Below are 26,907 nucleotides of genomic sequence, written 5' to 3'. Positions count from 1 at the left end.
TGCAGATCTACGGGCTGATTTGTCTGTTCACTCCTTCAGCCAGTTGCGGTTGAGCCCGTGTGTATCAGGCAGGACGCTGAGTACAGGGGATAAACGGCCATCTGACATTGTCCTTGGCTTGGCAAAGCTTTTGTCAGTGGTGGGGCAGTAGAGCCAATAAAGGTTAATCACACAAGTATATAATCTGTGTTGAAGACTAGGACTAGTCCCAGAGATGGGGAAGGAACCCCAGGGACCAGAGTTTGGAGCTGAGCCGCCATGTGACAATGCAGGGCTTTTCGAATCCTGATGTAGTGTGGACCTGTCTGTGGGTGCTGGCCTCATGGGGTCGTCACGTTTGTGTAGACCTGTCTGTTGGCACTGGCTTCATGGGGTCGTCACGTTTGTGTAGACCTGTCTGTTGGCGCTGGCTTCATGGGGTCATCACGTTTGCGTGGACCTGTCTGTTAGCACTGCCTTCATGGGGTCGTCACGTTTGCATGGACCTGTCTGTTGGTGCTGCCTTCGTGGGGTCGTCACGTTTGCATGGACCTGTCTGTTGGTGCTGGCTTCACGGGGTCATCACGTTTGCGTGGACCTGTCTGTTGGCTCTGGCTTCATGGGGTCGTCACGTTTGCATAGACCTGTCTGTTGGCGCTGACTTCATGGGGTCGTTGTCACGTTTGCGTAGACCTGTCTGTGGGCGCTGGCTTCATGGGGTCATTGCGTTTACATAGACCTGTCTGTTGGCGCTGGCTTCATGGGGTCGTCACGTTTGCATGGACCTGTCTGTTGGCGCTGGCTTCATGGGGTCGTCACGTTTGCATGGACCTGTCTGTTGGCGCTGGCTTCATGGGGTCGTTGCATTTACATAGACCTGTCTGTTGGCGCTGGCTTCATGGGGTCGTCACGTTTGCATGGACCTGTCTGTTGGCGCTGGCTTCATGGGGTCATCACGTTTGCATGGACCTGTCTATTGGTGCTGGCTTCATGGGGTCGTCATGTTTGCATGGACCTGTCTGTGGGCTCTGGCTTCATGGGGTCCTGGGTGAGCACTGAGGCAGTTCCCGTGCATTATCCCCTCTGCCCCTACAGTGTCCTCAGGGATGGGGGCTTGCTTAAGCCTGGAGTGTCAGGTTGGGGTCTGCTGTACCTAGAGTCCTCTTCTTCCACCCCCAGCCTGCCTCCCTGTTCCTCCCTTCCCATCCTGGGACTCAAGACTGAGTTCACGGGGACAGAGTTTAGAGGTGAACTTCTGCGAGGCACCCCTGTAGCTGCTGACCACATACTTGCCTCGTATGCTCAGTCACTACAGTCGTGTCTGACTCCTTGTGACCCCATGGACTGTAGCCTGCCAGGCTCCTCTGTCCATGGGGTTCTCAAGGCAAGAACACTGGAGTGGGTTGCCATTTCCTTCTCCAACTTACCTCGTAGCTAGTCTAGCTTGCCATGGGGAGAGTTTAGGTTGGGAAGCACCTTTACCTGCCTGGGTACTTCTCCTGCTCCAGAGAAGGCAAGCTGTGAAGGCCCAACCTTGTTCCTCTGGGGCCACTTCCCTAGTCCTGCTGCTGAGCCAGATCTGGGCTCCCCACACCCCAAGCAGCCTTGGAGGTGGACCCATCCCAGACTGTGGACCCCTGGCTGCAGGCATCTCTGTGCTCTGCACACCCACACCCGCCTATGCACACGCACGTGTGCATGCACACCCACACACACGCTTCTCTCCCTCCTCCTCTCTCTCTCTCTCACCTCCCTCCTCACTCCCCTTGGGGTTGGAGGGCGTTACACGTTTTCACTTCACCGCACATGAGTTGTGGCTCAGGGCAGAGCTGGGCCAGGGTGGACCTTGTTGAATGGGTCTCCAGAGCAGGTTGGAGGCCCGTTAACTGCAGGGACAGAGGGAGAGAAGGGGGCCTCTGAGGAGGGAGCAGGCCTGCTCCTGCTTTCCTCTCCCCTCTTTGCATTCCTTCACCAGCTTCTTCATCATACCAGGGTGTCTTCTTATTCAGAAAAGGGAAGATTCTAGCAGTGGGGCGAGAGGAGGGAATCCTCATTTTCAAACCCTGGAAACGATGGCCTTGAATGAGGGGGCACACCACCCCACTCTAGCCAGGAAAACCCTCCTGAACCCCCAGATTTTTCTGTGGAAGGCTGGACGCAGCTGTCTCTCTTCTGAGGTACCACAGCCTTTGTGTGTTCTGCAGACTCTCTGTTTCTTTTTTTAATTTATCAAAAATAATACATGTATTATAGAGAAACTACATAGGTTCCCTTCTTTCTTTGTTCCTGTGGCATCTCATCACATTTTAATGGTTCCAAAATTGCAATGCATCTGAGAAATACGTTGTGCAGTTTGACATGATTTTTCTTTTTTTCCTAAAGGAGCGTTCTTTAAATCCACAGGTGATTCTCAAATGGCTACATCTTTGAACTGAGGAAACACAAGTACAGTTTGGGAAACAAAAATCTTTCAAACGTGGAACCTGTGGGAGAAAACAAAGCATAAGGGACCCTTGGTAGTAGAAATTGGGGCCACGGCCTCAAGTCTCAGGTTTTCTGGGGAACTTCATGTATGACCATTATAGGGGCAAGTGTGGACAAGGCCTGGTCTGTTCGGCCGTGTTTCTTTCTGTGGGAGTGACGTGCTTGAACCAGACTGTCCCTGAGATTGTCACCATACCGTTCCTCCTTCGGATTTCAGGTCAAACATCTTTGCATATTCAGCATAAGGACCCTTCTTTTCCCTTCATGGCATTTATGAACTTAACAATTGTTCGCTGTGAAAGCAAGTACTTTTCTTTTGCCAGTTGGCCTTTGGTCTTTTCAGGGGCTCCCTCGGAGAACGTGGCCGTGGGGGCTACGGGACCCTCCTGGTGGAGGCGGCCCCCGCACTCCCAGCTTCACACGCGACAGTCCGAGCCATGTGGGCCTGCTGTGCCGTGTGCACACGGGACGGGGCAGAATCAGGGCAGTTTTGTGTAAAGAACAGAGGCGTTTTCAGCAGTTTGTAAGGACAGCCCGGAGCTTGTCAGATCAAAGGCAGCTTCCCATAGTCTTCCCCGCTGGCTCAGCTGGAAAGGAATCTGTCTGCTGATGCAGGAGACGCAAGAGATGTAGGTTCAATCCCTGGGTTGGAACAGTTCCCTGGAGAAGGAAATGGCAACCCACCCCAGTATTCTTGCCTGGAAGATTCCATGGACAGAGGAGCCTGGCTGGCTACAGTCCATGCAGTCGCAAAGAATCGGACCCAACTGGGAACACATGCCTCCCACAGTCTAAGCCTCAGAAGGAGGAGCAGGGAGACCCCAGAGTGCACTGCAGGGGACCGGCTGCAGAGGGCACTGCTCCCCAAAGGGGCGCTGCTCCCAGGTCTTCCCAGAGTCCCCTTGGGGTGCAGCCAGGATGCGGATTCCTCTGGCCTGTTAGGTTCTGAGGGAAGAAGCAGCACCAAGCCCGATCGTTCCTTAACGAGCATCGTGGAGAGAATGGGGAGAGCATGTCCCAGCCAGCCTTCTTCTCCTCTCCTGTCTCCTTGTGAGCTCTTCCCACTGATGGCCTTAGTCCCCTGGCCCAGGGCCCAGGCCCTATAAGACTCACATCAAGGCTGGCTTCATCCTTGAACGCTTCTTGAAACTATAAGTGAAAAGTGTTAGTCGCTCAGTCATGTTCAACTCTTTGTGCCAGGCTCCTATGTCTAGGGAATTCTCCAGGTGAGAATATGGGAGTGGGTTGCCTTTCCCTTTTCCAGAGAACTTCCCAACCCAGGGATCGAACCCAGGTCTCTCGCATTGCAGGCAGATTCTTTACCATCTGAGCCCCCAGGGAAGCCCTTAGAGGGAAATTTCTACAGCCATATACGAGAATATGGCTCCTCGGTGAGACTAGAAACTGGCAGCCGAGTCTTTTTTTAATTTTCCTATCATGCTGGTTTTCAACCTTGAATTCCACTCACAGAACTTGTGCTGAAAAGAAGTGGGGCAGGGCGAACCTCTCTGACGCCCTGCCCGCCCCCCCATGCCCAGTGATAGCAGCCCCTGGCCAGCCCAGTCAGCCCCGGAGCAGGAAGCCGCACCAGGCGCCTGGCAGGCGGGCCCCTCTCTGGTGGCATTGCATGCCCCATTTCTGCCCTCTGCACCCTGTACTGTCCCCGGAGTGACTGGCAGTGAGCAGCTCAATGTGCTGACTTCTCCGGTCCCTTCTTGGTCCATGACAAACAGAAGTTCCTCTTTTCTCATTAGAAGCACTTTTGTCAGGGTGTCTTTAATCAATGACTTCCCCAGGGACAGTGTTTTTAGAAGTTGTATTTTTCACACTCTCCCTTGGCCCCTCTTGGAAAAAATCTCTTCCCAGGGCCTGGTGAAGTGGACTAATGAGATGCCGCGCGAGTCCGGGCCGGAGTTAATTGGCGCAGGTACGGAAGCTCCTCACGCCCGCCCTCCAAGGCCCCCTGCCTCACCTGTGTCCTCTTCCCCGTCTCTCTGGTGCAGGTCGCTCAGACAGCAGATGGTGTGGACGCTGACCTCTGGAAAGACGGCTTATTTAAATCCAAGGTTACCCGATACCTGTGCTTCACGAGATCCTTTTCCAAAGAAAATGTAAGTCTAGTAGTGGCTTTCCGTTTGCTAAGAGAGCACATTTCCGTTCGTGTTTGAAATTCTCCTCACTTTTTTGGTGGTGGTTTATTTTCATTGCCGTGTTAATTTATCGGTGGTTTTAAGTAAACAGGGTAGGATCAGCAACCACCGCTGGGTTTCATTTATTAACAGTATTATTAACCACATACCCAAGTGTGTAGTGAATTCCATTAAAACTCGTTTTCCAAAGGAAACACGGAAAAGATTTCTCTCACAGCTCTCATCCTGCCTGCCTTTCATCCGAGTAACAAATTGCAGGGTAGTATGATGTGAGCATCTTCCAGGGGAGCTGGCTTTAAAGCTGACCAGTAGAGGGGAACATAGCCAGAAGATGATCCATGGTCACCCCTCCCCAAGACGTGGCTGTGTTGGCTTTCTCCCCAGGTCTCTCTGCCACGTGACATTTCATTGTTTTGGCAGGTAGGTATCCACCTCACATGCAGATCACTTTTACTGTGTTGTTTTTAATACTTAAGCCCATAAATAAGGAAATTTTAAAGGCACCTACTAAAGATGTTCAAATAGGTGGTTTAGAACAAAGAGAAGTGGCTCTTGTGAGTATCCTTTCCATGTGAGGCCTGTCCTGGGCACTCTGCAAATATGCTGCCTCCATCCTCAGACTCTTAAAGTAATAGCTCCTGAGATCAGGGAGTTTATGTGCTTGTCTAAGGACACCTGTCTTCCCTAACCCTAATAGGGAGCAGTCAGATTTTCATTTTTAGGGGTGCCATTTTATTTTGGGCCTAAATGCAAAAAAAATCAGATGGGAAATATTTTTATTATTTTTATAAATCTTATGGCAACAATAAAATATGTTCATAAGTGATTTTAAAAAAACTCAGGTTCAAGCATCCCTGTTCAGAAGCCTGGAAGGGAAAGGTCACCGTCTTTCTCTCCATCACCAGCCCACAGCCCCGTGGTCCTGTCACAGTCCTCGTGTGTCCCTGCAGCATTTTTTGGCTGTGGATTGTCACATGGATCTGTGGTCCACACTCTTGTCCAGCAGCTGTTCACATTTGTTGATAAGTGTTTGTTAGGAAAATGATTTCTAACATACTCAGGGAGGACTCGTTGCTCTCATTTTTTCCCACTCATGATGAGAGTAATAAATGCTTGCTGTAAAGGACAGAACTCCTGATGGAGGAGGGAAGTTCCTGGCAGCTGGGTCCTCGGTGGATCTGAGCAGGACCTTCAGGTCACAGTGCAGCGAGGAAACCCCAGGGGCAGGTCTGAAGGCCCGGTTACCTTTCCAGACGTCAGGCCTGTGACGTTCGGGCAGTGCCCCTGGCTCCATCCCTCCATCCTGCGTCCATAAACACCTATGGAGCTGTCTCGTCGCCTTTGTCCCTGGAGGTTACCTATACCCTCTTTGAAACCATCCATATTCTTAGCTGTTGTCACCTCTGTTCTGCCACTGGCTACCCCTCTCCGCAGGAAGTCGGCATGTTCACTGCGCAGGGCTGCGGGACCACCTCCCCAGGCTTGAGCAGCTCGTGTCCACACCCTTGCTCTGCCCAGTGGTTTCACACGTTCGCTCCTGACCTCCACTCAGCCTCGGGCCCTCCTGCTGAAGAGGAGCCCGCAGCTGCAGAGGACAGACGATCTCATTGGCTGTTTGGTTTCTGTTTTTGTTGCATTTCCTTGACGGCTATAAATAGGGTGTCGGTACTCTCAGCCAGAAGAGCCCCTGATCCCTTGGAGTAGGGACACTAACAAGTTAAAAAATGACAGAGAAAAGTCACTGGGGCTTGTTAATTTTAGTGTCATGGGTAAGTGGATGGTAGAAAATACGTCGATCTAATCATTTGTCGAACATTCAGGAGATGTGTGTTGAGTGCCTACTTCGTATCTCTTGCTGTATGAGGGCCAGGCAGGCATGGTGAAGTGTGTGTGGGAGAGGGTGTAAGACAAGGACAAGGGCAGTGGGAGAATCCTCTGCCCCGCTTTTGAGGCAGTAAGGAAATTAGGAGCATTTTACTTTCAGAAAAAGAATGAATGGGTCCTGTAGTGAGACGCAGAGGGAAGGCAGTTCAAAGGGGCGGCAGGGGCCCCCTTGCCAGCCCAGGAGTGGAGCAGGAATGAGCCATATTTTCATCTGTTACAGCCGGTCTGTCCCAGCCCCGCTGTCAGAGCCAAGACTTTGCATGGCATAATTTTTTACAACTGCAAAGGAGGGATGTAGAATCTCAAGACTGGACAGATTCTTAATTAGGTGACTTGAGACTCCCTGTGTAGGAGTTTGGGGAGACTCCTCTGGAACCTGAATTCCTTTCCCCCAATAATGCTGTTAACAGAGAAACCTGGCTTTGGAGTGACATTGCTTCCTGGGGAAGGATCGAGATTAATTGCACTTTTCATGCCCTGTACTTTCTGCATTACCTGTAATAATAATGTACATAGATTAGGTAGGGAGGATATTAAACAGAAGGATTTATGAACATTTGAATATTAAGTTGGTTATCTGTGGCTACCTTAAATGCAAGGTTGTCAAAAATAATTACAGTATACTAGCAAATACTGGCTACCAGAGACAATATAAATACCCTGAGTCAGTGCATATTGGGCTTTTGGCATGAATCATTTGCTCAACAAGGATTGGGAATACGTTCTTCATATTTATGAGGAGGAAATGAAAGAGAGCACAGGATGGGGGAGGGGAGAGGAACAGGCAAAATTAATGGTGTCGCAGACCTACTGTATTAAACCCGGTGCAGCAGCAGCCCAGGGCGCCGAGGGACCTCACTTGGGCTGCAGGAAGCTCTGACAGTGAAACCTCCTGTTCCGTGTGCACTGGAGCGGGGGGTCTTCATGCCTCTTTTAATGGCTGCACCACCGACGTTCTGGCTTTATGATCAGGGACGTTCGTAGAGTGTGGAGGGTGAGGTCGCTAAGTGGTTTGCAGTTGACTTCTGTTAAAACCCAACTTGTCAGATAGAAGACGTTGGAGAAGGATATTGATGAACGCCCATCCATCTATAGGGCAGGGAAACATATCCAGCTGTTAATTTCTCAATGCAGAAGGCAGTGATGACATGGAAAAGCAACTGCCATGGGAAAAAAAAAAAAAAAGATAGATTAGATCAGGCGATTCTGAAAGCAGCTGATGTTTGCAAGTTGGGTTAATGGTTCAAACCCTTCCTCCACGGTCAGAGATTTATTCCGCGTTAGGGTTCCGCTCTCCACTTGCTGTGCTGGCCTGTGCGTTGTTTTCCCGAGACCCAGCTACCCGAAATGTAATCATTTTAAATCCTCCACAAACACCAGCTTTTGAGAGAGGCAGCTTTCTGACCACAGTGCCGAGAAAACACTGGTCATAGTTTACACTCAACACTTTGACCTTCATGGCTAAATTTCAGGAATGTATTTCATTTGTGTACTTTCGGTTTATAACGCACTTACTAAATATACTTTTAACATTTTTGTTGGCATTATTTAGATTTGTCGTCCGAGCAAGTCCATTTTGATTTCGGATTCTGAGTGGCCCGTCTGGTTGAAAATGTACCCCAAAATAGTAATTTATTCAGCAGTAATTATCGAGTACCTACTGTTTGGCAAGATCTATGCTAGGCTTGGATATATAGTAGTAGCAGAGATGGTTTTGGTCCTCGTGGTTCTTAAACCCTGGTGGGGAAGCAGATACTACATAAAAACCTCACAAACATGCCATTAGAAACTGACACGAAGGAAAGTTGAGCATGCCAAGAGGAAACAAAGCATGGCGTATAGATGATAGGAGTTGCCTTCTTAGTTTTCAGTGATGGTATTGGCACTGGGCAGGACGGGTGGGGCCACAGAGACCGAGGGCCACACCCTTCTCTGAGCAGGCCAGGCTTGACTCCGGAGGAACGGCCGTGCAGGGCAAGGTGGTGGGGTCATCTGGGAACGCAGAACAAGTAAACTGCACATGTGCTTACGGGGGCTTGGGCATTTCTGGAAGATGGGCATGCCAAGTGCATTGTTAGCATCCTGACAGCAGAGATTTGGGATGGGAAGGCATCATTCTTCTTCTAACTGGCTCTAGAGAGAGGGGGAGCTAAGTTTTGTAAATGACTCTGAAGATGTTAATGAAACCTCCGAGGGGGCCCCACTTTGTTTAAGTTGTAGGGTAGATCTCTTTAGAGCTCGTTTCCAGCTTGAAATGTGGGCTGCAAGTGCCAGGGCATTTGCAGAGAATTCTCTCTCGCAATTATAGGACAGCGTGCCGTCTTCGAAGATATTTTTGCTTCGGTTACGGAAAACTGTGCACTGTGGGCCCCGTGCACCGCCACTAAGTAGAGGCTTAAAGAGGCCCCTGTGCACGCCATTCTAGAAGCTGTGTAATATTAGGCAGCAGCGCTTTCCCACTCTGTGTGAGTTTATGATTCGTGGGGTTTTACAGAACGTACCTAGCCACTGAGATGCGTGTCAGTATGCAGAGACCAGCAACCAGTGGGGAGGGTGGTTGATTCTCTGTTAGAGATGCAGCCCCCCCGCCTCCCGCTGCAACAGCCACCCCGGGAATGTGCTCTTCTAAACCTGCTGTCCCGAGATCTGATGCTCGGGGCTAAGGGGCCACGTGGCCCCGGGACGTGGCTGCACAGCTGCCCTCTGCTCGGTTACCTCTCGGGCATCGCCTGGGCCACTCGTTCTGCTAACCAAGGCCACGTCTAAGTGAGTGGCCTTGAGATTCTGCAGACGAAATCCTTTTCTGGGGGCCACCAGAGTCCCCGTGTAGCCGCTGGGGATCATTAACTGGCACCTACTCTAATTAACCTGCCGTCGTAAAGCTGCATGAGTCATTGTGTTAAATACGCGTTTTGAAGCCAGAATGGCAGACCCACCACAGGCGTGTTCAGATTAATCGTCTGTGTCTCTTTCCTTTCTTCCCAAGAGCCATTTAGGGAACGTGTTAGTGGACATGAAGCTCATCGACATCAAGGACACTCTGCCCGTCGGCTTCATCCCGATTCAGGAGACGGTGGACACACGTGAGTCACCCTCTGGCTCTACTCACCACAGTGAGCGTTTTCTTCCTCCAGGTGTATGTGCAGACACTTTGATATGCGGTTTGCTTCAGAAACATTTTAGGCGGCCTCACTGCGTGCCCACAAATAAACCCTGCTGCTTCTGACACGTGTCTGGCTCGGCTCTCCTTTGGCGTGTTCTGGGTAGCGGCATGGGAGTGAGCAGAACTCACCCTTTTCTCTGAGAGTGGGGCTCCCCGCTGAATCAGTTCACTCGGGAAACCGGTTGTAGTTTGTCCTTAGCCCATCCTCCAGCGATGCCGAAGCCAGGCTTCACACAAGACCCAGAAGCAAAAGGAAAAAAACGAAAGACGCTCAGAGTACAAGTGCCCTTATACCCCCACTTTTGGTTCTTGGAGCGTACAGGAAAAGTCAGAACCAGAAAGACTGCGAGTTAGAGTCCTCAAGATCTCAAATTGAGGGAAGACCCTGAGCCACATGGAGCAGGAGTGGCTGACACGTCGGAAGCTTCTTCAGGATCGCATGGCAGTTTGAGGTTCTTATGGTGGCATCCGTTCCTAAACAGTGCTGGAAACCTCTGGCGGGTTGACCCTCCTCAGTTTGATGTAAGGCGACTAGCTTGCTTTATTTTATATTACTTAGGACCAGCAGCAGCAGTGTATATTATCCACAAGAGTAATATGGCAAATAAGAAAGAAAGCCGGAGAATCATTCCTTTATGACACACGATCCATTATGAAACTTTGCATCTCACTTTTTGCCACACATACTTTGTTTTTCCCATTTTAGACCTACTTTTTTTTTGGCGGGGGGGCTGTTTTCCTGCAAATGTTTCTTATAAATCAGACTTTTCATGTCTACACAGACCCCACATAACTATTATTTTAATGAAACAAGTGGATTCCATGGGTAGCATACTTTTCTTAATGCTCTTCTCACTTTTGGACATTGGTCTACTTCTAGTCATTTGTTATTAACATGTATTAGCTAATAATTTCACAGCAGTCAGTATTTAGTATGTATTTACTATGTAGCCCCTGTCATAAATGTTCTATGTTCCTGATCGCATTTGATCTTCAGAAGACCCCTGAAGATAGGTACCTATTTGGAGATAGGTATTATTAATACATACTCAATTCACATATGAGAAAAATGAGGTGCAGTAGCAACTTAAGGATTAAAGAGCTTATCCAAGGTTACACATCTAGAACTGAATGGAAAGAAAACACAGAGGAACTATATAAGAAAGATCTTAATGAACCAGATTACCACGACGGAGTGGTTAGTCACCCAGAGCCAGACATTCTGGAGTGCGAAGTCAAGTGGGCCTTAAGAAGCACTGCTGTTAATAAAGCTAGTAGATGCAATGAAATTCCAGTGGAACTATTCAGATCCCTAAAGGATGATGCCATCAAGGTTCTGCATTCATTATGTCAGCAAATCTGGAAGACCCAGCAGTGGCCACAGGACTGGAAAAGGTGAATCCTCATTCCAATTCCCAAGAAGGGTAGTACCAAAGAAATGTGCTAACCGTTGGACAATGGCGCTCATCTCCCATGCTAGCAAGGTCATGCTTAAAATCTTGCATGCTTGGCTTCAGCATTATGCGAACTAAGAACTTCCAGATGTCCAAGCCGAGTTTAGAAAAGGAAGAGGAACTAGAGATCAAATTGCCAACCTTCGCTGGATTATAGAGAAAGCAAGAGAATTTCAGAAAAACACCTATCTCTGTCTCATCAACTACACTAAAGCCTTTGATTGTGTGGATCATGACAAACTGTAGAAAGCTCTTAGAGAGATGGGAATACCAGACCATCTTACCTGTCTCTGGAGAAACCTGTATGCAGGTCAAGAAGCAACAGATAGAAACTTGTATGAAACCACTGATTAGCTCAAGGTCGAGAAACGAGTACAACAGAGCTGTCTGCTGTCACCCTGTTTGTTTAACCTATACGCTGAGCACATCATGAGAAATGCCCGGCTGGATGAGTTACAAGCTGGAATCAAGACAGGCAGAAGAAACATCAACAACCTCGGATATGTGGATGATTCCACTGTAATGGCAGAAAGTGAAGAGGAACTAAAGAGCCTCTCAATGAGAGTGAAGCAGGAGAGTGAAAGAGCTGGCTTAAGACTAAATATTGAAACAAAACAAAACAAAACCCTAAGATCATGGACATCCAGCCCAATTGCTGCATGGCACATAGAAGGGGGAAAGGTGGAAATAGTGGGGAAAATGTCCTCTTCTTGGGATCCAGAATCACTGCAGATGGTGACTGCAGCCATAAAATCAGAAAACGATTGCTTCTTGGCAGGGAAGCAATGGCACACCTAGACAGTGCATTGAAAAGCAGAGACATTACTGTGCCAACAAAGGTCCATATAGTCAAGGCTGTGTCTTCCTATGCTCACATAAGGTTGTGAGAACTGGACCGTAAAGAAGGCAGAATGCCAAAGAATTGGTGCCTTTGAACTGTGGTCCTAGAGAAGACTCCTGGGGCAAAAGGAGAAGTGGCTTCAGAGGATGAGATGGTTGGACGGCATCACCAATGCAATGAACGTGAACTTGGGCAAACTCCAGGAGATGGTGAGGGACAGCGAGGCCTGGCGTGCTGCAGTCCATAGGGTCACAAAGAGTTGGACACGACTGGGTGACTGAACAACCACCACCACCACAGCACATCTAGAAGTAGGGAAATAACTGGATTACACACAGAAGTGTGACTGCCCACACTTTCAACCACAATGCCGCCCTGAAAAAGCATGTGTTGAAGCACCATTTACTGATAGGTTTTATATGTTGATATATTTGAATTTGGGGATAACAGCTTTATTGAGGTATAATTCACATACCATGCAATTTACCCATTTAAAGTTGCAGCCCAATGGTTTTTAGTATATTCACAGAGTTGTGCAACCATCAACACAATCAGTTTTAGAAAATTTCATTACCCCCAAAGAAACAGTGTACCCACTAGTAATCACTCCCCTTTTCTCCCTAGTCCTCACCTCCCTACCCTCTACCAGCCATAGGCAACCACTTATCTACTTGCTGCATAGATTTGCCTATTCTAGACGTTTCATGTAAGTGAAATCATATCATCTGTAGTCTTTTGTGTCTGGCTCCCTTCACTTAGTATAAGTTTTCAAGATAGGTGCATGTTGTAGCATGTCAATACTCCATTCTTTTTTATTGCCAAGTAATACTCCATTATATGGATATAGCATTTTGCATATCCATTCAGCTGATGGGTAGTTGGGTTGTTTCATTTTGGGTTATTGTGAATAATGGTGCCCTGAACACTGGATGCACAAGCTTTTGTGTGGGCATATGTTTTCACTGCTCTTGGGTATACACCTGGGTATGGAGTTGCAAGGTCATATAATAACTCGATATTTAACTTTTTAAGGAACTGCCAAACTGTTCTTCAAAGGAGCTATACCCTTTCGCATTCCAACCAGCAGGGTTTGAAAGTTCTAGTTTCTCCACATCTTCACCAACACTTGTTATTATCTTTCTTTTTAATTCTAACCATCTTAGTGGGGATGCAGGGGTCTCTCTTTGTGGTTTTGGTTTGTGTTTCCCTTGTGGCTAGTGATGGTGAACACTTTTTCATATGCTCATTATCCGTTTGTATATTTTCTCTAGAGAAATGGCTATTCTAATTCTTTGCCTGTTTAAAATTGGTTTTTCTTTTTATGATTGAGTTATAAGAATGTCTTCATATATTCTAGATGTAAGTCCTTTATCAGTTACATGATCAGAAAAAGATTTCTCCCATTCTGTGGGTTTTCATTTCATTTTCTTTGTTGAAATCAAGGTGTAGTTGACATACATTCATTTCATTTTCTTGATACTGTCCTTTGAAACAGAAAAGTTTTCTATTTTGATAAAGTTCCGTTAATCTATTTTTTTTCTTTGTTGCACCTAAGAAACCATTGCAAATCCAAGGTCACCAAGATTTATGCCAATGTTTTCTTCTAAGAGTTTTATAGTTTTATCTCTTTCACTTAGGTTTTTGATCCATTTTGAGTTAACGCTTGTGAACTGTTCAAGATAGGAGTTCAAGTTTATTCTTTTTAAAAAATGTTTTTTGTTGAAGTATAGTTGATATACAACAGATTTATTCTTTTTTCCAGAATCATTTGTTGAAAAGATTATCCTTTCCCTCACTGAGTTGTCTTAGTATCCTTGCTGAATATCAGTTGACTGTAAATGTGAAGGTTTGTTTCTAGACTCTGAGTTCTTTTGCTATGATCCGTAGGTCGTGCCTTATCCAAAACCACAGTCTTGATTACTGGAGTTTTGTAGCAGGTTTTGAAACCAAGAATCCTCCACCTTTGTTCTCCTTTTTCAAGCTATTTTGGCTGTTCTGGGTCCCTCAAACTTCCACACCAATTCTAAAATTAGTCAATTTCTGCAAAGAAACTATCTGGGATTTTGATAAGGAATGGTGTTGAATCAGTAGGTCAGTTTGAATATGTATAGATTTTGAATGATTTTCTTGTGATAAGTTTACAAGTACTTGAGGTTACTGGGTCCTGGGTCCTCTGCGCCTGCCCCGACCTTCCTCTGCAAGCATCTTCCTCATCTTCAGGCACCTGTGCTTGACCCAGATGAAGCCACTCACTGTGCCCTCTTGTGCAACTTTCTTTCTTTTCGTTCTTTTTAAAAAGCTCCCTTCTATTTGTTTATTTATGGCTGTGCTGGGTCTCTGTTGTGGCTCCTGGGCTTTCTTGGTTGTGGTGGCTACTCTTGCTGCAGGGCACAGGCTCTGGGGCACGTGGACTTCAGTGGTTGGGGCACGTGGGTTCCGTAGTTGCAGTTCCAAGCTCTGGTGCACAGGCTTAGTTGTTCTGCGACCTGTGGAATCTTCCCAGACCAGAGAGTGAACCCATCCCCCCCTGTGTTGGAGGCAGATTTTTAACCCCTGGACCACGAGGGAAGTCCATTTGTGCTCCTTTCTTTTCTGACTCGACGGATCTGCTTTGTTGTTTTCCCTGCCTGAGAGGCCCTTTCCCTCCACTCCGAATGTCACAGCTCATGTCTTTGTAGGGTGAGCTCTGATCTCTAGATGCAAGTGTGAAGCAGGCTCTCTTCTCTCCTCAGTCAGCTGCCATGGGTGCCTGTCTCCTGCAGGCTCTGCAGACTTGGCTTTGAGATACAGAGATGAGCCCAGGAAAAGTACCCACAAGGGGCTTAGTCCAGAGGGTGACTGTAATCAGCTGGTCATAAGCCCTGTCTCCTCTCTACTACTCTCCAGCTGCTTGGCACAGCACACGTTTGTTGAAGGGTGGAAGGAAAGTAGGCAAATGTGAAGGACCGTGGTGGAAAGCCCATACGATTCTGGTCCTGAATGCCCATCATTCCCTCTGTTAGCACAGACTGCACTTGGCACAGTGGGAGGAACTTGGACTCTGGAGTCAGTCTCGCCTAATGTGGAGTCTGGCTCTACCACTTACAAATGAGGGACCCTGGGCAAATGACTTCACCTTCCTGGGCCTCAGTTTCCTCATCTGTAAAATGGGGCAGCACTGTCCACCTCATAATGTTGTTCTTAGTCTACATTATAGCCATTTACATGTTTTCTTCATGTCTTTGCTACTTACCTCTTTCTTGAAGGGCAAGACCTGTGTTTAATTCATCTTTGAATCACGTAAGGTACCTGCCATACACAGCTCAGAGGATGAGCTCAGTAGTTAGGCTTTATTACCCTCTGTTGTCAAATTAACTTCCAGAAACACCAGTTCATGTTGCCCCTGATGATACCGACCTATACCTTTTTTCCACAGGCCTGTCAGCATAGGCTTTATATTTTTAATTTAGCTTTACTATTCTCATTTTATTTAATTTTTACTTATTATTTATTAGCAATACTGAACATCTTCACAAGTTTTTGCTTGCTCATTTTGCTTATACTTATATGAATGGTCTGGTTAAGAAATAAAATTGACTTCTATTAATTTCCCACTTCTCCTTGTGTTTTTCTTAGTTTTAAAATTTGCATTGTCATTTGTTTTTGACAACTAAGTGGCTTAAAATGTCTTTATATTGATTTACAATAGAGTCAAGGAATTTCTCGTTCTGCATTTTCCTCTCAATTTGTTGAATCTGTTTAGCGAGGAGGGCCAGGACTGAGTCCTGGTCCAGCTACTGTGCAGCTATGTGATCCTGGGAAGTCGCCCCGGGGACTTGGGGTATGTTGGTCACTACCCACATGGACAGTGTGAGGTTGGGTCCTGGTGTCTCCAACAAGTGTCATATCCCACAAGGGATATGACTGTAGAGTCACCTATTCTTTTAGGGTCATCCAGTCTGTGGTCAGCTCTGGGACGTTTGAGAGCATTTAAGATCCTGATTTTTTTTTTTTTAATCAGCCAGCAAGATGAGACTCCTGTAATTAACTTAAAATACGTTTTGTTGCAATCCATATAGCACTTAAAAACTGGAAGACTGTTTGTTTTAGTAAAGTGCTGTGTCCTTTCTCTGTGTTCATTAGCATGACTGAACACATTTCTATTGACTCTGTATAATATGTTTACTTAAAGTCAGGCCTGTTGAAGCATGTGTAATTAGCGGCTCCATCTCTTACCCCCAGTTTGCTGTAAATGGAAGAATGGAGCAAAGAGCAGCTGGCAAAGCAAGTACATAAAATACCTGCATCTTTGTTTACTTTGAGGAAAGGTCTCACCTCCTTCACACTTTCAAAGGCCTGAGTTTATTGGCTAATAGTTTTTAAAGCTGCAGGGTTGCTGTGGACAGTCTCCCCGCAGTAACCCTTTCTGGCTTGTTGGATCCTGTGTTCGGGGTCTAGATTCAATTTCCAGTATTATTACTCAGAGCTAGTATGTCTGATCAAGCGCTCAGTTTCCTCTCCTAGAAAAATAATTCACAAAGTTTCTGAGTTTCCAGCTGGTAATCCCAAAACATCAGCACCTGATTCTCCTCTTCCCTTGATAAAATCAAGACTAACAGCAACACAGCGCTTTCCTCTTGTGTCTTGCTCTCTAATGTAAATATGCTTATTTCCTGCAACAGAACTGAAAGGCCTTGAAAATCAGTGCCAAACACTGACACAGATTGCGTGCTCGAGGCTTCCTCACAGTATTATGATAAGAATGACCATGACTATTCTTTACTGATCACTTACTGTGTGCCAGGCACCAGGCTAAGTGATGCATACCTGTCATCATGTTTTATCCACCCCATGTCCCTACGGTGTCAGGCTTCATTAACTCCTTTTTAGATGATGAAACCAAGGCTCAGAGAAGTTAAGGCCCTTGCCTGAGATTAGGGTGCTGGAAAATGATGGAGCTGGAATTTTAACCCAGATCTGTCCCATGTATTGAATGGCTGCAATTGATTGAAACTCATCATGTGTGGTTTAAAAACCACACATGAACAAACCAAAACCATGTGGGCGGTCACCCCTTGTGGTTGTTAGGCAGCCACTCATTACCCTGCTGCTGCTAAGTCACTTCAGTCGTGTCCAACTCTGTGCAACCCCATAGACAGCAGCCCACCAGGCTCCCCAGTCCCTGGGATTCTCCAGGCAAGAACACTGGAGTGGGTCGCCATTTCCTTCTCCAATGCATGAAAGTGAAAAGTGAAAGGGAAGTCGCTCAGTCGTGTCTGACTCTTAGCGACCCCATGGACTGCAGCCCACCAGGCTCTGCCGTCCATAGGATTTTCCAGGCAAGAGTACTAGAGTGGGGTGCCATTGCCTTCTCCAACTCATTACCGTAAGACTTCATAAATTAGAGAAAAGAATCACAGATGTGTCTGTCCTTTCCTGTACTAGAGCATGTTTCAGGGAGACCGAGCAGTTGAAGAATGAAAGATTTTTTTATATAGAAAAATTCCAGCTAATAAATGAAGAAGGAATGATGGAGTTAGAAAATCGCTATTTGACGCCTTTAACGAAGCTACGGATCTAGGCACGGTCATCACGGGACGAGAAGACCACCCAGAGCAGGGCGTCAGGGACTTTAGAACCAGGGCACCAGGCTGAGGGCACTAAAACCCACCGAGAGCGTCATCACATTTCATCCATCCCGTCACCCATCAGATGTGCGTGCACCCCCCGTGGAGTGCTCCTGCCTATGCTGTCTAACCTGAGTAGAATCAAAGCTTTCACTCAGCCATGTTACAGGAGATACAATGGATGACCCGAGTTCTCCATCCTGTGAGTGCTCTGAAGATGAAGGGTAGGTGGAGAGGTTACCACAGAACAAAAGAGACATAACCACCGAGTGCCACGCACAGACAGTGTTTGGATCTTGGTCCAGATAAACCGACAGCTAAATGACATTTTTGCGATAATGGAGAAAACCGAATGCAGACTATTTGATGATATTAAGGAATCATTGTTTGTTAAGAATAATAACATCTTATTATTAAGATGGTTACAGTTAAAATATATATATATATTAGCCTGCCCTGGATGCCTTCCAAGATTTTGGGTGAAATGACATCGTGTTGGAGAGTCATTTTAAATCTCCGCAGAGCTCAAGAGGGCGGGGGAGGAGACGAGAGGGTTCCTCATTGTTGACAGTATTGAATTGGGTTCATAGGAACACATGGATTCAGCTTATTTCCTGTTCTCTATTGGGGGGAATGTAATGGCAACCCACTCCAGTATTCTTGCTTTTAAAATCCTATGGATGGAGGAGCCTGGTAGGCTACAGTCCATGGGGTCACAAAGAGTCGGACACGACTGAGCGACTTCATCTTCTTCTTGAAAATCTCTGTAATAAAAAGAGAAGAGAAGGCCTGTGTAGTGAACTGTGTTAACGCTGGGGGTGTCCGTGTGCTTGTGTCCGAGGGCTGGAGCAGCGAGCAGGTTGCAGTCGTGGATTTACCCCAGGCTCCTCCTGGCAGAGGGGTGTGTGTGCCCTGTGGGCCCCTTCCCGGCAGTGGGCGTCGGGGATCAGGCCCTGAAGGCAGAGCAGGGTGACCGAGACTGTCCACTGCAACCCTGCCCCAGGCCGGAGCGGCGGCACCCCGGCCTTTCTGTCGGGCGTCTTGGATGACCGGTCATTTCCACCGCCGGGAAGGGAACCTGATGGGAGACATGGTGTTGAGAATAGAGATGTGGGCACCTCTGGAAGACTCATACCTCTCCTTGTGGTCCTTTCCTTCAGAGGAAGTGGCTTTTAGGAAGAAGAGGCTGTGCATTAAATTTATCCCGCGGGATTCAACCGAAGCAGCCATTTGTGACATCCGGATCATGGGCCGGACCAAGCAGGCCCCGCCTCAGTACACATTCATTGGGTAAGTCTCAGCAAGGCCAGGCTCGTCGCTGCCGTCTGCCGAGAGCTCTCAGGTCCCTCCCAGGGGCCAGATCCGGAGACCTGTGTGACCCACAGCCTCTCAGCTGCCTGCCTCTCGTGGGCCTCCGTCCGGCCTTAGCGCTTCTCGCTGCCCTTCCCGCCCAGACGACAGCCAGTCCAGGACACCACCCTCCCGACCTCTCCTCCCGTGCTCACACCACCTGCTCCACCTAGGGGCCTGTCTTTCCCCCTTCCTCCTATGTGTTCATCCTCAGGCTCTCAGGGGTCTTTCCAGATGCCTCGAGCCAAGGGGCTGCCTCCTTTCCGACCACCAGGCCTCAACTCTCCCCATGGTTTATTCACCCCGTCACAGTTCAGGGAGCATCTCATTTGGTGCACAGGGCCAAAGCCCCTGGATATGGCGGTGAGTGAGGCAAAGAGCCTGCTCCCCTGGAACTGGTATTCAGAAAGGGAGAGACGAGCAACAAACAAGAAACCTATGGGTGAGACCTATTTCAGCTGGTGAAGAAATGGGGGCAACTAGGAATGAGGGGTGTCTGCTTCCCAAGTGCAGAGGGGAGGTAGAGAGTCAGAAGGGGGATGAAGGGGTGCTGGCTATTCAAGAGATAACAGATGCTCACCCATCAGGCCTCTGAAATTCGGTCTCTCAGATTAACAGTGTGGTAGATGGTTTTTGGCCTCTTGGCCACGTGCCATCTCCCTGGCTGGCTTTGCAGGCTTCTTGCCTGTCCCTGTGGGTCCCCAGGGATGCGTTCTCCACTTGACTTTGGAGGTCAACTTCCTGGATCTTGCTCATTTGAGCCTAAACCCTCCTCTTTACTCGAAAAGCCATGGCCTTTCCTTGAAGGCTGCACACAGGCTGGGAGGTAGATATATAGATGGATAGGTGGATAGATAGATAGATACAGCCAGCTGTAGTGTTTTCTTGAAGCACTTGGGGAGCAAGTGTCACAGAAATGGAGTTTATTTTCATCTTGGTGCACAACAGCTTGTTTGACTCTTCAGCTATGGAGTCTGAACGCTCTTCTCTGAGATTTTGAGGTCCCTAAGAAGGATTCTGTGATCACACCCTTTCTACACACTCAAAACTCCCATTTTGCAACATGGTTTAAACTCATTATGTAAACAAGATTACTAGAGTAGAAAACAGTTAAGAAAATAACCATACTTCAGGTATCTTAGAAACAGCCACTTACATACAAATAGTAGAAACCAACAATTTAATAATTGCTACATCTATTATGTATATTCAGTTACTATGTGTATTCAGGTTTTTAAAATTACACCCTATACTCTTTTCAAAGATTCAATTTTTAACCAATTTAAGCAATTCTAAAGAATAGATTCTTACCATATATGTCTTGGTAATCAAAACTAGAATCCTTTTCTTATATCATTTTGAGAAGATTGCTAAATAAAGTATATTTTTGTTTCATCTTGGGGCAAAAATTCTATTCCAGAGGAAGACAATTTCAGTGTTTAGAACTCTTAAGTCACTTTTTCTTGAAAATGGGCACAGCCCTACAGGTTACTTTGCAAAGGTTTGGGGTTGTCGGCTGTGAGGGACAGAAACCTCAGACCAGGAACAGCTCCTCCAAGGCCTGACTGTGGCCGTGACTGAGAGGTAGCAAAGTCAGTGCAGCTGATTAGACTCAACCAGCTAATAAGACATGACTGGTTGAGAATAGTTCCTGCAGTGTACTGATACAGAAAAGCTACCAGAAGAATCCACTGAGCAAATCTGTCCTCGTTTTTTGGAGAGATGACCTTCCTCTACATCCCAAGATGTGGATCTATGGGGCAGCCGAGAAGTCGGAAGTTGGATGTGGCTGAGATAATCTGGTTACAATTCCAAAGAGTACACCTGTCTCATGGACACCTGACTGTGGGGTGGGGCTGGGCAGGTGTGCCAGTCAAGTAATAGGAAGCCAGACATGGCCAGCTGTCAGCCCCTCCGTCACCACCCTCAGTTGTGGTGGTTCATGGGACACAAGCCTAGCACTTTGTGATGCAAAGATATCTCCCAGACAGGCCCTGAGAATGACGGACAGTGAGGCGCCTTATCCTGGAGGAGGGGCGTGGCCTGGAGCTGGGTGGGGCCCGTTCTAGCAGTTCAACACCAGGCACAGGTGGTCTGCCCTCTTGAAGTTTGGCACAAATTATGGCACAAATACCCTCAATGAAATAACAAAGTAAAAAGAATTTTGCAGACTCAGAACCGAGGAACACGTTGACAGCATATACGTAGGACGGCAGGCCCCAGGATGGAGCAAGATGACCACGCCCAACAGGCTTACGGGGTTGGGACAGTTGCCATCACCTCAGGCTCTGCACCGTGACACCTTGGCGGGCCAGAGTCGACTCCCTGAGGTCTGAGGCCATGACCCTCTGAAATGAGTCAGTCTGCTTTGTTGCTCAGGTCATTTTATGTTAAACCACCTCCATGAGGATTTCTCTTTTCTCTTAAAGGGAGCTGAACAGCATGGGGATCTGGTATCGAATGGGCCGAGTACCACGAAATCATGATTCATCTCAACCCACAACGCCTTCCCCATCATCCGTCGCTTCCACCCCAGCCCCCAACCTTCCCAGGTGAGGCCCTGTCCGTGGCACGGTTCTGTTATGCATGTCCCAGAGGAATGTGGTCTTGGGTCCCCCTGCGTAACTTCTTAAACACCTCCACTTAGGATCTGCAGAAACACTGCCAGAGCAATATACCTTTAGAGGAAATTTTGCAAAACCAGTTAGAAATCTTCGCATTACATGAATGTAAAAGCCATTCTGTGTTCTGTTGTACATATTCTGCAGGCTTCTAAAACAGCAGAATATGCAGCTTAAAATGGGCTTGTTATTCTAAAGAGTTCATAGCTGCAACCAGTCACATGATCTGTAGCCTTGCTGTTAGGAAGGCTAGCCATGGAAGGTGGAGTTCCTTCTCTGCCTTAGCCAGCAACTCGTTTCACTCTAGGAGAGTTGGTAAGTGGTTTTGTTCATTTCCATATTGTTTCTTTTCCCAAAGAGGTGCAGACTAAGAAACAGGTAGTTTGGGTATGAGAGAATAGCGAGAAGTTTTTCAAGGGCTGTTCATTTTAATAGTTGTTTCCACAAAGAAACGTGGCTGAGCAGACTGGTCTCTGTACCTGATTTAACCTGATTTCCGCCGGAGCAGAAATCTGGTAATAGCAGATTACCTGAGTAGTAGTCTCAACACTTTCTATCTGATCAAAAACCTCTGCATCGTTAGCAGTAAATTATTTGAGGACAAGGAGCAAACAGCAATGATGGACTGAACTTGAGAAAGGAATTACAAAAGTAAACGAGCAGGTAAGAAGTGGTGAGGCAGTGCCATTGGAGGTGGATGAGCGTTAACGAGAGGGGGTCTCAGAGCTTCCATCTGGGCGAACAGCGGTGACAGAATCGGTCAGGACAAAGCCGTTACTGGGCGCTTGCCCCTGCACACGCCCCAAGGTCCACACCCTGCACCCCAGAAGTCAGAGGAGAGAGCGGCATGGCTGGTCCCTCACGCCCTGTTCTCCGCTGAGCCTCCCCTGCCTTCAGGGGAACGTGCTTGCCGGAGCTGGCAGCTCAGAGGCCTGTCCTTCAGGACTTTTCTGAAAGACAGGTGTTTCTCGCTCAAGATAGGTTCACACACCAAGAGTGGTGGTTAATGGTAACTATCCCTGGCCTCACCTGAAACTTGAGAAGTAGGTTCTAGTTTCACTTCGAGGTGAAGAGAAGTGAACAGCTCCCCAGAGCTTCCCAGAGTTGTGTCTTTAGGAGTATGAGGCTCAAGCAGCTCAGTTCAGCCCTTTGGAGTTCCTCTCTCACTGCCCCAAGCACCGTCACAGCTGTGATCACTTTCACATGTGCTCGGGGTCGGCTCAGACCCATCACCTGTGCCCGAGGTCGGCTCAGACCCATCACACGTGCCTGGGGGTCGGCTCAGACCCATCACGTGTGCTTGGGGTCGGCTCGGACCCATCACACATGCCCGGGTCGGCTCAGACCCCTCACACATGCCCAGGGTCAACTCAGACCCCTTACACGTGCCCGGGGTCAGCTCAGACCCATCACGTGTGCCTGGGGTCGGCTCGGGCCCATCACGTGTGCCCAGGGTCGGCTCAGACCCATCATGTGTGCCCTGGGTTGACTCGGACCCATCGCCTGTGCCCGGGGTCGGCTCGGACCCATCACCTCAGAGAGGTTACAGCTGCTCCCTGTTGACGTCATATGGTCTGGAAGGGCCTAGAAATAGGCGCCGCCTCTGGGCAGGTTTAACTTTTTGTGAGATAAAGAGCTCCACTACCCTAGTTAAGGCAGGAGAGTGCCCTCTTCCTGCCCAGAAGCTAGCCGGTCAGCACGAGAGCACAGTCACTGGGAACTGAAGCCAGGGGATGCAGGAACACAGGCCACAGAGGGTCTAAGCTGGGGGTAGCACGTCAGAAGGAGCCTTGTAAGGCTTGTGTATTTTATAACCTCTTGTTGTTCCGTTTATGTTTTACAATGGCTGCAAGAAAATTGGATCAGTTTCGTTTTACTTGCCAAATAAATGTCAAAATAGTCAATATAAAATGTATTCTAATTTGACTGAGTTAAGTCAGCCAGGGTGCAGTAGGATAATTGAATGTTACATTAACGCTTCCGTTTTCTGTCCCAAGCCTCCTCTCTCATTGTGCAGTCATTTATAGGTGGCCCACACACCTATGAGCCTCCTAATTCAACAGGGTTTTTTTTTAATGTTCTTCAGTTTTTGTATTGTTTTCCTATTGCATGTGTTTGATTTTTTTTTTTAATGAAATGCTGATAATTCAGAGTATCCTCTGAAGATCTGTGAAGTGATGAGTGTGTTATTCCGTGTGGCTTCAGATCCTATGATCTGTCCAGCAGAGGAACCTGGCAGCTTTCTCTCTGGCAGAGAGCTGTGGGTGACGCTTGTGTTCCCACTGGGGGCCTGCAGGGGGCCTGTGGAATGGAGGCCTCTGTGCCTGGTTCCCAGGAATGGTCTCTCTCGTCCGAAAGCCTCCAACTTAGAACCAGCAGCCTGTTTTTCCTTTCCTGTTTTGTGCTTCTGCGCCTTTGTTCATGTGGACGCTTGTGCGTCCGATATGTCTCGCATTCCCTGCCTCAGATGTCAGCTCAAATACTGCCTCTTGCAGGAAGCCTTCCCTGAATACCCTGTGCCAGGCTCTGCCCTCAGAGCCTTCTCAGCCGTTACCCCTTCACTTTGTGATCATGTTGTAACCTTCTGGAAGGCGGGGACTGTGTCTAGTGTCTGTTACTTCCCTGAGCTCAGCCCAGGTGCAGACACATTCAGTTATGCAGGAAATGCCTCTCCAACAGCCTGGGACCCCATGCTGCGGCCTCCCCAACCCCAACCGCAGATGACTCGTGAGCCCCTGAAGACTCCTCAGGCTTTTCTGATTCTGAGAGGAAGACAAGCTGGTAGAAAACAGCATAGAAAATAATCAAAGAAAAAAAAGACAAATTCTGACTCCAGTAAGCAAAGGCTCGTTACCTTTGGGTATATTTCTTTCAAGTTGTTTTCCTGTGTACTTTTTACGTAAGTGCTATCATATCACAAAAAAGCAAAGTCTGTGTTTCGCTGCTGCTTTCTCTTGTGAAAGCACAAGCAATGCCTCAGCTGTGGTCTTTGTGTGGACGCAGGGATCAAGTTGCAAAGCCAGGGCTGCGGTGAGAGCGTGGTGAGGCAGTGCCCTCTACTGACCAAGTGTGGAGGAGGCTGGAGGACGGGCAGGCCTTTGGAAGCAAGGGCGGCGGGCTATTTTCCCAATTTCGCCTTTCCCTGGGGGCGGGAAGGAAGCCAGGGAGAGCCAGTAGCAGGGCTTGTTGCCTCTGAGCTTATGTCTCAAGAGCCAAAAGCGTGCTCTCTGCCTTCATTTCTTTTGTTGTTAACTCAAGTTTCAAATAACTTCCAGTCGTTTTCTGGAGAGCTGTCACCCCTGTTGATCTTAGCCCAAAGGGGCAGTTGGCAAGATGGTGGGTTACCATCCAAAGACCTCACGGTCCTGACAGAACCGCCTTCTCCTTCCAGAGGCAGATACTGCCCCGCTGAACGCGTGCTTCCTGCCCGTTTCTTCCCTGTTGTTGCAGAGAATGCCAGCTGCGGGGCCAGACGTGGTGGTGTCCTTTCAGGATGGGCAGGCCCCTCGGCTGTATCCAGCGAATGGGGCAGAGTGTTTGAAGCTCATGGCAAGATCCAGGATAAGGTGTGTTGGCAGAGCTCCTCTTCCTCATCCAGCGAATCTTTCCCTCACACGCACATCTCTCCACTTGTTTCTTGGCAGTTTTACCCACGTGAAGAAGGGCGTGTCACTTCTCCCGCGGGGGCCTGGAGCCTCCATTTCTCCCTGGGCCCCAGCGCTGCTCCGTCCTCTGCCATCTGCTTCACGAACGTTGACCAGCAGGCTGGGCCTGGCCATGGGCCTCAGACATGATCCTTACGTGCCCACCCGCCTCCCGGGCTGGCTTCAGATTTTTGGGTCAGCCCGGTGTGTGTGAGCAAACACTGGTGTCCCTGGGTCCTGGCCCTTCTGATAGCGGGATGGGTGCAGACAGAGCAAGCACCTTCCTTCCCCCTTCAGCCTGGGCAGCCCCCACCCCAGCCCTCATATGTGATTCTGCCAGGAGGAGAAGTTTCAGCTTCTGCTGGTACCAAGGTCTGGAAAATCTCGGGGAGGCAGGAGGACCTGCAACTGATGGAGCACCAGTTGCCCCAGCGTGTGGGAGAGGGAACGGCTCTGTGCCCTCCCAGGAGGGGCCCTGGTGAGCTGTTGCCCCCCGGCTTGCAGAACAGTAGAACCCGTAGCTTGATAAAGACATCAGAGGCATGCTTATCAAATGTGCAGATGACACAGAGTCATTAGGGAGAGCTGATGTGCTGAATGGCAGAATCAATACCCCACGTCTCCTCTATAGTCAGAGCATCCTGCCTCATCCAGAAGATGAAAGGTGATGGGTGAAAACGGACAGGGCCCCCCACGGTTCAAAACATCCAACTGCGCGGGAGCCAAACGGAGGAGACCTGGCTTAGCCGCAGTCTGTGTGAAGCGGGCACAGCCTTGGGTGCGTGGAATGAATGCAGCCTTATGCGCACAGTGGGACAGGTCACCTTGTAGAAGTTAACGCAAATCGAGCAGTGAGCTTGAGTGCGAGGAATCGCTGAGTTTTGATCTGAGTAAAGATGGGACAGCTGGCTTCAGATGTCCAAATGGTTACCGTGTAGAAGGGAGCGTAGAAGTGCCTCCAGGTGGGGCTGGGGCATTGGGAGCCCCTGGAGTTGGGCTGAAGTCACAGGAGGTAGATTTGGGCTTAACCTTTTAAAGTCAGTAAAGAGAACTTACCAAGGGTGAAAACCCCGTGGCATTAAAGGAGCCAGCTTAGGAGGCCGTGTGCACCCAATCGCTGGAAGGATGCAAACAGCAAGTGGATTTTTCAGGCCTTCAGCGGTTCTTCTTTAGCCCGTTAAGAAATGTGTCCCACTCTCCAGCCCCATCTTCAGGAATCCAGATTCAGCTGGCCTGCACGTTAGGGCTGCAGACCCCTTGCCCATGGGGTACTACAGTGGGCGCCTGACACCCGGGTCTGCTCACACCGTGCCCAGTGCTTCTAGCCTGGCCTCCTTCAGCTCATCCAGAACCAGTGTCAGTGGGTCGGAGCTTGGGGCCTGCGGGGTGGTGGTGGAGAGCCCTGTGTGGTGCAGCCGGACTGGTTCCAGCAGCTCCTTCTGCCCGTTCTGCTGGCTGGGGGTCGCCAGGGGGGAGCTGCCCCCTAACTCTGCTCCCGCAGACCTCAGGCCTTAGTCTGAGGTCCTGTGACCCTCCACAGACACTGTCACCCCACCCCTACCCCACCCCTCGCCCCGGGAGGAAATGTCATCTTCCCTCCCGGAGCCACAGGGCGCAGCCTCCTGGGAGCCTCTCCCCCGTCAGGCGGGGGCTGAGCCTCCCTTATAAGGTGCGCGGCACTGCTCCGAGTTGTTCAGAAATCTTCTGGTGATTTGTCAGCTTCCAGCAAGT

At 48.7% G+C, this 26,907-nt stretch overlaps 1 protein-coding gene across 7 annotated transcripts in view; it reads left to right on the top strand.

Moving 5' to 3' along the window:
• MVB12B (multivesicular body subunit 12B) overlaps nt 1-26,907 on the top strand; it is a 211,768-nt gene that overhangs the window by 65,932 nt on the left and 118,929 nt on the right. For all 7 annotated transcript variants that reach the window (XR_011255491.1, XM_069582393.1, XM_069582392.1 and 4 more), the window contains exons 3-6: nt 4,467-4,574; nt 9,484-9,580; nt 18,722-18,851; nt 21,341-21,463. Coding sequence is in view for 6 of the 7 variants with exons in the window: in XM_069582393.1 (XP_069438494.1) it covers nt 4,467-4,574; nt 9,484-9,580; nt 18,722-18,851; nt 21,341-21,463 (458 nt within the window). In the remaining variant the exon portion in view is untranslated. The remainder of the gene's footprint in view (nt 1-4,466; nt 4,575-9,483; nt 9,581-18,721; nt 18,852-21,340; nt 21,464-26,907) is intronic.

This window comes from Ovis canadensis, chromosome 3 (assembly GCF_042477335.2).
Source record: "Ovis canadensis isolate MfBH-ARS-UI-01 breed Bighorn chromosome 3, ARS-UI_OviCan_v2, whole genome shotgun sequence".
NCBI classification, from domain to species: Eukaryota; Metazoa; Chordata; class Mammalia; order Artiodactyla; family Bovidae; genus Ovis; species Ovis canadensis.
Note: the sequence above shows the minus strand (reverse complement) of the source record. Positions and strands in the feature narration are given on the sequence as shown.